The following is a 12,259-nucleotide window of genomic DNA, read 5'->3' as shown; positions in this document are numbered from 1 at the left end:
CATATCGAATAAGATAATTGTTTATTTTTGAAGAACGATTAAAGTGCACGTTATAATTTTTAAACTGTGTTTATTGTGTAATAAGAGATGGCCAACATCTATTGATTTTCATGTATCGAACTGTTCTCGAGATTAAGAAACGACAGACAAACGGACAGTCCATTTATCTGTTACGGAATTTATAGCTCTACAATTTTTCAAATTGCAGCCTAATTAAATAAACAAAGAAATGCGCATCAACGTTATTAATGTGAATTAATAACGTAATAATCATATTTAAATAAATTTTTATATATGTTACTGTGAAAGACCGAAATTAGAGAATGTCGATACTCTTCGGTGAATATCGACACATACAAAATACGTCGGTGAAAGACCGAATATTTGGTTATATTATTATACATTCGAACAATCGCCGGTGTATATCGACAAGCACAGATAAGCTTTGGTGGAGGTGAAAACGACACCTGAGAAGCCGATGTCGACAGAGAGGTGACAGTCTATCGTCAAATCATTTCTGGGTAGCCGGAGGTATAACAAGATCGTACCTTTTTTCCCGGCAACGGTTTGGTGGAAACCGCCCACTTTGTCACTGGATGGCGTTTTTGTTCTTTTGAACGATTTATCAGGTTCTTTTGACCCCTCTCATCCTCCGCAGGATAAGAGTGGTCGTCGGTAAGGCGTCGGCGATATCAGAATAAAAGACACTATTAACAGATCAATTCGTAATAACGTAATCAGTTCGTAATTTGTAAAGAAACGTTACTTTCCATAGATGAGATTTCTTCTCAAGCAGTATCGCTGAGAGAAGCAGCTGCAGCTAATTCGAAAAGTGGAGGGCAAGGCTATACATACGCTGTCGTTGCAAAAAGAAGTGCAGTTGTAAAAGCAAGGGACTCTTGTGCAATTCAAAGTGCCATAACAGTTTAAGCTGTTGCAATAAATAAGACTGAACGTTAATCACATAATTTATGTGTAAGTTTATTATTGTATTATTTTCTTTAATGATTTAGAATGTACTGTTCGTTTTAGGTTCAACAGTTTATTTGCATGTGCTGTTACTTAAGCTTTCTCCTATTTTGACATATTAAAAAGTTGCATTTTTGTCTTAACGTAATAAAAATATTTATGTTCAACGTTCACCATCAGTGCATGCTGAATGTCGACATTTGCCGGTGTAAGTGAGAAATGATGATATTTAGCAAATATTTCGTACATAAATGAAACGACTGTGTGAATGCTGACATTCACCGGAGAATGTTGACATTCGCCAGATATCGGTCATTCACAGTAACGTATACACATACGTATGTATCATATTTATGTACTAAATAAAAAAAAAATCATTTTAATTTACAACTTCTATTTTATGGCGACGCAGAAATAAAACTTCGAATAAGTCCTGTATTATGGCTCGATTTGAACAAAATTAAAGTAAATATATATCAAATACTTTAATGGACTTTTTCACCCCTCTCGACATACCACTAGGTTGTCATGCGTTGGCTTAAATTTTGAATTTACTCGCGAACAGCATTGTAGGGGCGGCCAAATATCTCTGACACGCAGGCGGCTAACGGTCCAAAACCGGTGCTGCATCCTCCACCCATGCCCGTCTGGAACAAAATTAAGCACAACATTGTTCATTGCATCCTGACCAAGGGTCAACCTGCGGGAGATTATCACATGTTGAATCGTATCAAGCTATGCGACAGTTGCTACGACACTGACAGAATTTTGCTAGCAACTTACGTGACAAGATAATATTTTCAAAAGTTGACTTAGTGTGGAACTCCTGGATATCAGGTCAATCTCGAACATCGAACTCCTGGATATCAGTTCAATCTCGAACAACTTTTTCGCTGCTTGTCCGAATAAGGCATTGGCATCAACTGCGAAAAGTGTGTCTTGGGTGTATCAGAATTGTTCTTCTTGATACACGTGGTCAACATAGATGGCATTAAACCATTGCCGAACCGGATAGCTCTTATTTTAGAGTTTGAGCAGTCTGAAACAATTAAAAAGCTCTAACGTTTCTTGGACTTATTCAGTTACTACAGGTGAAACGTACCGAACGCAGATCACAAACAGACATGATTAAATGAGCTCTAAATTGTCTAAAACCAAGATCAACGCAAAAATCAAATGGAACCCGAGCTGACCAGCACGTTTCAGAAGAGCAAATAGACCCTATTCTTATTGCAGCTCTTTTGGCACATTTAAGCTCTAATGGTCATTTGATTTCATTTTCCTATAGACACTAGTGAAGTTGCTGTAGGATCCTACTTCGACTACTGACGGCAATGACGAAACGACAGCCGCCGTTGCCGTGCTGCCAAATATAGATGTTTTTCTTTATATACAGAATGATTAGTGAATGATACAACACGCAAATGCAACTTAAACCTGTAATATTTTTACTTGCATTAATATAATTGAACTATGTTGCAGTAATTTTAATTATTTATTGTATAATAATTGATTAATCAACTGCCATCAACAGCAACACAGCATACAGTAATTCTGTAGCACAGATGCTGGTTTAGATGTAGTTATATTCATTAACCTTTTGTATCTCAGCCGTTTTTTGTAATATTACTCTCTTTGCCATGTGAATATTAAGATTAATTAGATTACTTCTATGTGGTAACATGACACGTGGAATAAAGTGCCTCTCGGGAGAACTATCAATACGAAACTGATCCCTATTTAGGTGTTACAAACGTGAAGAACACTCAGAAAATTATATTCGTTGTCAGTCCGTCAGCGAGGCGCAAACTCATAAAAAACTACAAATGTTCAATGATTTTTTCCACTCAGACACTATTAGGCAACTCTAAAGGCCTTCAATCATGTTCATTGTGGGTTGGACCATACCCACAATGATAGGTATGGTCCAACCCACAATGGTAAGGGAGGGAGCTCAACGTATCTAAGATAGAGCTTTCATGAAAAATTTTTGGAGGGTTGCTCGCCCGGATTCGATCGCAACTCCTCCAGAGAGGTGGGCCAAAGCCTTTACTGCCATGACCATCACCCTTTAATCATTATTGCACAGGGACTCAAAAATTCAAAATTTAAATTAAAAATCGAAAATAAAACCAAAAATTAATCATTAAAATTCCTATCTACTTCAATTAACGCGTAACAAAGAATCTCAACAATTGACCTTTGATTGTTTAGCTCTTTTATTGTTTTGCAAAGAGTGCGCTTTTTGATAAATTGGAAAATGTTTTATGATTCTGTGAGCTATTATCGTTTGCCTCAACATTTCGAGTAAGAGATTTTTCACATTTTATTGTTATTTATGCAAATAAGAAATCCATTCGAAAAATTAATGGCTTTAAAATGAAATTGCTCGGTGCAAACGATAATTAATTTAATTTGATTTAAAGATTTAAACTCTTCGATATTTCTGAATGTAGTTTTTAAGCAAACATTTTTGTTTTGCTGTATTCATAATCACTTTGGTGTTCACAAGAAAGGGTTGAATTTGCTTGCGAGTTCAACTGCTTAGAGTTTAAGGTCTTTTGCTAAGTAAATACATCTTAGGGCTTTTTACATTTACTGTTACTTGGAAAAGTAAACAGAATACGTTTTTAACTCTATAAACCTAATTTAACAGACTTATTTGTCACCTGTAGCCTTTTCGGTTCACTACACAATAGAATAGATGAATTTATTGATCTATTGTCATAAATTAATAAATTAGTAGTTAATTAATAGATATGATTTATAAGTTATTAAATTTTAATATATCTTATTTTATAATAATATGATTTATACTTATTGAAGATTTAAGCTAAATTTATAAAAAGTTCTTTTCCTCGCTCAAATTAACGTAATTTCACGAGGTCCTTAAGTGATGCTTTGTTTAGCTTACAGTTTGATAGAAAATTTTGGTAAATTAAATGAAAAGTTTCTTTAGAGTGTAATAATTTCTCTAAAAATTTATATAAGCATTCGTTGGCAAATTTTTGTATATTCAATTTTAAGATTAGAAGAAAGGTTTCGGAATTTAACATTTATTGTGTTATGTGAATTTTCTCTGTCCATTTTCAGGGAGAGATTGGATGGATGTGCGGGATTCGTGGATCCATACAATTTGGATCATTTTAAATATCGCGGCAAGAAAAAAGGCCTCTTGGAGCAGGATGGTCCCGCACAAAGTGGATTTAAAAAATCTCTTATGGAAAATCATATTAATACTGCTTATGAACAGGCTTTGAAGAAGATTCGGCCATTTTATGAGATTTCGTGCGATCGCTTTAACAGGTAAGTTATATTACTGTTTATATGTAATACAGTTATATCGTGTTGATACGTGCTTCTTGTCCTTAATTACTTATATTATACTTTTGTCCACTTTGGACTTGTTATAATGAGGAAAAAGAAACACATAATTTCGAATTAAAATATATTTACTATAACATTATCTTATATGCTACTATAATCGAGCTTTTCGGGCCAACGTTTGTTCTCAGCAGACGTTATCTTTTTATGTTTATATTTTAAATGTTTATATTTTAATATACCAATACAGCTGCAGAGTGAGGTAAGGTGATGTGAGCTGGATAATTACTCCGTGGGACGATGGATTGGTACTTCGTTTAACGAATTAGTGATGTTTAACTGAATGAAACTGTGTTGTAATAAACAAAACAATATTTAGAAAAAGTTTTGCTGGGAAAATTTAAATAATCGCATCTTAAAGGTCTCTTCCGAAAATGTTTAAAGAAACATATGGGTATATTAAACTATGAACATGAAAATTAACGTTTGCTGAGGAGGAACGTTGACCCGAAATGCTCGATTGTGGTGGCATATAAAATCTTATATGTACAGTAAATATATTTTAATTCGAATTTTGTTTTTCTTCCCTCATTATAACAAATCCTAGTACACAAGAACGTCCAAGGTGGACAAAAGTATAATATATAGTATAATATATGAAATATATATATACATATTATATAAATATTCATATATTTATTGTATATATATATGAATATATATACAAAAGTATAATATATGAGAATATAGTACATTTATATTAAAGTACAATATAGTAAGGTATGGTCCTATGGACCATTTCTTGCTATACCGTAAGTGATTTCAAATGTATCTGAAATCACTTATGTAAATTTATATAGTATATTCTACCATTCGTATAAATTATATGTACAGGATGAACACACGTCTCAATTTTCTCTTGTTTTAGACCTCAAAAATATAAATAGGATCCCTTAATACGACTTGTAATTCAATGTGACAAATTTATAGTCACTACATTATTTTTACATTCTCGGCTCTATTATATACAATAAAGGGAAAGTATTGCGATCGATCAAACACGATTCCCAAGGCTTTTACATATCGTACATTTTACAAGATGGAGGGGATCTTGAAACGTTAGGAAATGCAACAAAATTCGGGACTTTTGTTTGTATGTATACATGAATGTGTGTGTGTGTGTGTTGGGGGGCACGATATTGTTCATCTTCTTTAAAGCTTAGTAACTCCTGTGCTATTATTGAAAATTTCCGACATTTTTAGGGAAGTTTGTATATTAAAAGGATCGATGCTATTAAATTATGCTGGTTATATGTCGAGGGTGGAGTGATAAAAGGAATCAATTGCCTTATCTGAAGTAGGGTTGGACCTAACGACGATTTTACTCTTTGTTAGTATTTACAAATCTTTATAAAACCCATCTCTACCCTCAAAATTAAGCTTTTTTATTATTTGATAATAGTTAAAAATCTAAAAATTGTTTTTAAGTTAAACATCGTAGCGGATGCAGGCACCAAATGTACCGGGAAAGATAAGCAACTCGTTACTGGATTTTTAGAATTAAGTTTAGTCATTTGTAAAAATGAGTTTTGAAGAATGAGAACGAAATGTGTCTAAAACAGATTTTTCTCTCATTATTCAACACTATCCTTGTTTAGGCAATGAATATATGGTCACTCCGTATATGTAGCACAATGATGATACTTATTTATATATCTATCTATACCTATCTACACGTAAAAAAGGTACAGGTGGCTACGCATTCTTTGGCTCCATTAAAAACTGTGGACCTCTGTCGTGATGTTATTGAGTACATTGTTAAGCGACACGTACAACATCTATATATATTCAAAGTTCGATAGAGCGCCACTGTCCACCTCTGAGATCGGCATTAAACCGAAAAATCTCAAAGATAAGAATTACAGTAACGAGTTCTGTACATAACTATGAATTTGAATAGGGGAGGCTCTAAATATCCACAAAATAGTAATAACTTTAATAACGTAGATCACTAAGGGATCGGAAGGCATCGGAACTTTAATCGTAAATCAGAAGGCATCCCCCTAGGCAGATCGCCCAAGTATTGCGTTGCCATAACTTAATAGACGTCTAAGCGATAATTTGTTTATTCATGGAAAATTTTGGGAAATATTAAATAAAATGTTTCCCAAGTAATGTATTATAATTTTTCTATAAGTTTTTTAATTGTAAAAATTTACTGCATTGTAAATTCTTTCTTCCTACTTTTAGTCAGCGATTAGTTGAAGATAAGGAGGACAATGAATTGAATGATGATATTATGGGTCTTCCAGCAAATATCAAAATTAATAAAGAATTCAGTAAGCACGAAGATAGCACAGAAAATAAGAATAGCATTGGATATACTATTGGTCATGCCATTGGATATACTATCGGATGTGCTATTAGAGATAAAAAAGCATTGAAAAAAGCCGGATCTTTCTTCAAGGCAGTATGGAAACCAGTGAAGAGGTAAGATTCTGTATATGTCAGTACAAACAAAGTTTGATTTAGCTCGGTCATTCGTTTGTTTTTAAATTCTCACTGAATCCAGTGTGATGCTAAACCGAAGTATCTTAAACAGCAACAATTATTCACAGAGATTTGAGCTTGAAAATTTCGTAATTTTTATGAGAATGTGATAACTTTCCTATATTTTTTGAAGCTACATCGAGATTAACCAAACTAGTTTCATTTCTAATCCAATGAAAAGATAAGCTACAAATCAAAATAATAATAACGAGCAGTTATTTATTGTCGGGCTGCAATATTTAATAGTGGAAATTTATAGTACATTTTTTTCAAATTGCAGCCAAATAATTATAAAACTTTTAAAATAGTAAAATTGAATTTATAATATCACTGAAAGAATATCATTCAAAATAAATATAACATTTTTTGATTCTCAATTTGATATAATGTAATATTTGCAATCAATCAATACAAATACAGCCGAACCTCGATATTGCGCTCTCAATATGTTTTGATAAAATTTTAATTCAGATAGAAGTTATCAATAAATAATTATATTTGTTTTTTTTTTCACATTCAGATCAGCACAGAAAGCATGGAGAAACATGAAGAATGGCGAAACTGAATACGTTCAGTTTGAATAAGGATCTCTTCCTCCATCATTGCATCAAGTATCCATCTACTTGATTTGGTCCGAATTCGTCTCGGGTAAGTGTTTAATCAGAATTGTTTAACACTTAACATTTAGAAGATTTTCTACTCTCAACTTATAAAATAAAAAACACCATTTCTATCCCCAATATACCACAAACATAATAGCCAGATAACAGAGAATAGGTAAAGTGTATTAACGTGGAGATACATCATTTTCTTTATAAGATTGAAATTTTACATATAGACAGACTAGAGTAGGCTTTTAGGGCATTAGACTTATTTATATATATATTCTTGTTCAAGTATCGAAAAGAATATATTCTGGAAGTGTACTAGTCTCGTAACACAGGGAAAGCAAGACGGTTAATGGGACTAGAGGTTAAAATATTTAGCATGTTTATGTGAAATATCAGTACACGAAGATTCTAAAGTAATCAAATTAATAATAATATATTTAAAACATAATAAATGGCACAACAGTAGCAAATTAATAATTATGCACCGAATAATTTTCGTTTAATTTGTAAATACTGTAATTGTTTATAGAAAATAAAATAAACTTACTGATTTAAAAATTATTCAATAATTTGAATAGTTTAGATAAATTTATTGATTATTTTTATTTTTATTTTCACAGATTTGAGAAGAAAGTTTTATTAAAAATATCGAAAAAAATTATAAGATAAATCTTTATAAATACAAAAAAGAAAATTATAAATTTTAATTTTCTTAGATTTATTTGCATTTCTTCTGATTTGCATTGTTTTTTTGTTTATTTCTTCTTTATTTTAAAATGCACAAAAAAAATTATAAGATAAATCTTTATAAATACAAAAAAGAAAATTATAAATTTTAATTTTCTTAGATTTATTTGCATTTCTTCTGATTTGCATTGTTTTTTTGTTTATTTCTTCTTTATTTTAAAATGCACAAAAAAAATTATAAGATAAATCTTTATAAATACAAAAAAGAAAATTATAAATTTTAATTTTCTTAGATTTATTTGCATTTCTTCTGATTTGCATTGTTTTTTTGTTTATTTCTTCTTTATTTTAAAATGCACAAAAAAAATTATAAGATAAATCTTTATAAATACAAAAAAGAAAATTATAAATTTTAATTTTCTTAGATTTATTTGCATTTCTTCTGATTTGCATTGTTTTTTTGTTTATTTCTTCTTTATTTTAAAATGCACAAAAAAAATTATAAGATAAATCTTTATAAATACAAAAAAGAAAATTATAAATTTTAATTTTCTTAGATTTATTTGCATTTCTTCTGATTTGCATTGTTTTTTTGTTTATTTCTTCTTTATTTTAAAATGCACAAAAAAAATTATAAGATAAATCTTTATAAATACAAAAAAGAAAATTATAAATTTTAATTTTCTTAGATTTATTTGCATTTCTTCTGATTTGCATTGTTTTTTTGTTTATTTCTTCTTTATTTTAAAATGCACAAAAAAAATTATAAGATAAATCTTTATAAATACAAAAAAGAAAATTATAAATTTTAATTTTCTTAGATTTATTTGCATTTCTTCTGATTTGCATTGTTTTTTTGTTTATTTCTTCTTTATTTTAAAATGCACAAAAAAAATTATAAGATAAATCTTTATAAATACAAAAAAGAAAATTATAAATTTTAATTTTCTTAGATTTATTTGCATTTCTTCTGATTTGCATTGTTTTTTTGTTTATTTCTTCTTTATTTTAAAATGCACAAAAAAAATTATAAGATAAATCTTTATAAATACAAAAAAGAAAATTATAAATTTTAATTTTCTTAGATTTATTTGCATTTCTTCTGATTTGCATTGTTTTTTTGTTTATTTCTTCTTTATTTTAAAATGCACAAAAAAAATTATAAGATAAATCTTTATAAATACAAAAAAGAAAATTATAAATTTTAATTTTCTTAGATTTATTTGCATTTCTTCTGATTTGCATTGTTTTTTTGTTTATTTCTTCTTTATTTTAAAATGCACAAAAAAAATTATAAGATAAATCTTTATAAATACAAAAAAGAAAATTATAAATTTTAATTTTCTTAGATTTATTTGCATTTCTTCTGATTTGCATTGTTTTTTTGTTTATTTCTTCTTTATTTTAAAATGCACAAAAAAAATTATAAGATAAATCTTTATAAATACAAAAAAGAAAATTATAAATTTTAATTTTCTTAGATTTATTTGCATTTCTTCTGATTTGCATTGTTTTTTTGTTTATTTCTTCTTTATTTTAAAATGCACAAAAAAAATTATAAGATAAATCTTTATAAATACAAAAAAGAAAATTATAAATTTTAATTTTCTTAGATTTATTTGCATTTCTTCTGATTTGCATTGTTTTTTTGTTTATTTCTTCTTTATTTTAAAATGCACAAAAAAAATTATAAGATAAATCTTTATAAATACAAAAAAGAAAATTATAAATTTTAATTTTCTTAGATTTATTTGCATTTCTTCTGATTTGCATTGTTTTTTTGTTTATTTCTTCTTTATTTTAAAATGCACAAAAAAAATTATAAGATAAATCTTTATAAATACAAAAAAGAAAATTATAAATTTTAATTTTCTTAGATTTATTTGCATTTCTTCTGATTTGCATTGTTTTTTTGTTTATTTCTTCTTTATTTTAAAATGCACAAAAAAAATTATAAGATAAATCTTTATAAATACAAAAAAGAAAATTATAAATTTTAATTTTCTTAGATTTATTTGCATTTCTTCTGATTTGCATTGTTTTTTTGTTTATTTCTTCTTTATTTTAAAATGCACAAAAANAAATTCCAAAAAAATGTTAAAGAGAAATGTTTATAAGTATCAAAACAATCATGTGCAGTTTTAATTTTCTTATATTTATTTTAATTTATATGTATGTATTGTAAATTTTATTGTTTTTATTATATATTTCTTTATTGTTTATTTATTCTATAATTTAAAATTCCCAAAAAATGTTAAAGAGAAATGTTTATAAGTATCAAAACAATCATGTGCAGTTTTAATTTTCTTATATTTATTTTAATTTATATGTATGTATTGTAAATTTTATTGTTTTTATTATATATTTCTTTATTGTTTATTTATTCTATAATTTAAAATTCCCAAAAAATGTTAAAGAGAAATGTTTATAAGTATCAAAACAATCATGTGCAGTTTTAATTTTCTTATATTTATATGTATGTATTGTAAATTTCATTGTTTTTATTATATATTTCTTCGTTGTTTATTTGTTTAACATTTTAAAATATTAAAAAAATGTAAAGTTAAAAAAATGAAAAAAACTTAATAAAATAATAAAAAAAATTGTCTCTGTAAACATCTGTTGTTCACCAGCCCGAGAATGCAATCTTTAGCATTCTCCTTGGCAAAGTTTATGGAAGTGGTTGGCATTTGGCAGAGAACGCTAAATCCTGGTTTTTTTTAAAAAACTCTTTCTGCTCTGTGGGCCTCTTTTTGCAAACCCATTATGGGTTCGGTCAGGCCCACAATGGGTACGGTGACCATATGTCCTTTATTTAAGAGGACAGTCCTTTGTTTCACTGCTCTGTCCTCTAACTTTATTTATTTTATAAAATAGGCATTTTGTCCTTTATTTTGTAAAATCAATGCAAAGTTTAACAACTTTTTTAATAATATATTGAACAAGTTAGTTTCGTGTACGCCATCACGATCAGAGTTGTCATCGTGTCCTTACGTTGCTACATAGAGTGCGGTAGTGCAGTGTGTCGCCAACCGAACGGCCCTTTGACAGTACCAAGGAGTGGACACACTTATGGGGATTTTTGTGATAGTTTAACTCTCTGGTTGGTGAATGATACACTTGGAGCGTTGGTGAACATTCGTCGACACTTGTCGACAATCTTCGGGGGCTCGAGCATGTGACATATTTACTGTTAATATACTAAATAATTGGGACATGTGTTTTATTGAAATAGAGGTGTTTGAATGGGTTACATTAGTCAAAATCCCTTTGTGGGTGAAGATAGATGAAAGCTATATTTTTATTTCGAATCATTGGTCTGTAAATATACTCGACAGTGAATTATTTGATGAAGTTTCGTGTGTAAAAAAATATGTCACAAACGAAAAGATTGACGAATAGTGACAGAATAACAAGCCCTGCCATCAAAAGTGGGTTGAGATTTTTGAACATTTTACAACAAAAGAAATTGCTTTCAAAAACATTTGTAAAATCGTAGAATTTTCTTTGTCTTCCTGGATCTAATGCCCCGTCGAACGAATATTTTCATTGGTGAATAATATGTGGACGAATGAAAAAACCCAGTTAAAAGTAAGCACATTATTTCTGTCAAATACAACTTTCAAATGAACTGTATAGAATTTTATGACTTTTTAAAGCGTGAACCAGTGCCATTAAAAAAAAAATTAATTCTACTGAAAAGTATCAAAATTAATGTTATTTGAATTTTTACAATGTGTATGTATATGTAATAAATGCTATAAACTTATGAATTTTATAAGATTTTTTTATTTTCTTCGATATGTCCTTTATTTTCCCCCAAAAATATGGTCACCGTAACAATGGGGCTGTCAGGCGGTGAGGGACGGGGCCCGACACATTTGAACGGACCACCCCGAAAAATTCCTGGGGATTTTTTGACCCGTTTGGATTCGAACTTGGGTCCCCCATAGTGGTAGGCTGCCACCTTGACCGCCTTTACTGCTCGGCCATCCGGCAGCTCTAAAGCCTGGTAGTGACGGTTTTCTCGTCTGTTACCGCATATGACTATCAGGTTTTACATTCGGTAATGGACGATGGAACCGCAAAATGACTCACTTTTGCCGTGAAGCCAACCG

At 29.4% G+C, this 12,259-nt stretch overlaps 1 protein-coding gene across 3 annotated transcripts in view; it reads left to right on the top strand.

The window, feature by feature from the left end:
• Nucleotides 1-8,135, top strand: part of LOC111621905 — a 14,025-nt gene extending 5,890 nt beyond the window's left edge. The window contains exons 1-5 of one of the 3 annotated variants that reach the window (XR_002756159.1): nt 3,121-3,276; nt 4,063-4,275; nt 6,544-6,783; nt 7,364-7,491; nt 8,075-8,135. Coding sequence is in view for 1 of the 3 variants with exons in the window: in XM_023364157.1 (XP_023219925.1) it covers nt 3,230-3,276; nt 4,063-4,275; nt 6,544-6,783; nt 7,364-7,427 (564 nt within the window). In the remaining 2 variants the exon portion in view is untranslated. Of the gene's footprint in view, nt 1-3,120; nt 3,277-4,062; nt 4,276-6,543; nt 6,784-7,363; nt 7,903-8,074 lie in introns of those variants that run through there. The other 2 variants (XM_023364157.1, XR_002756160.1) reach the window with 2 other exon arrangements.
• Nucleotides 8,136-12,259: the final 4,124 nt, after the last annotated feature.

Source organism: Centruroides sculpturatus, unplaced genomic scaffold (assembly GCF_000671375.1).
Source record: "Centruroides sculpturatus isolate CEXI.00-Female unplaced genomic scaffold, Cexi_2.0 scaffold31, whole genome shotgun sequence".
NCBI lineage: Eukaryota > Metazoa > Arthropoda > Arachnida > Scorpiones > Buthidae > Centruroides > Centruroides sculpturatus.
The sequence above is the reverse complement of the archived record's forward strand: the minus strand, read 5'-3'. Positions and strand labels throughout refer to the sequence as shown.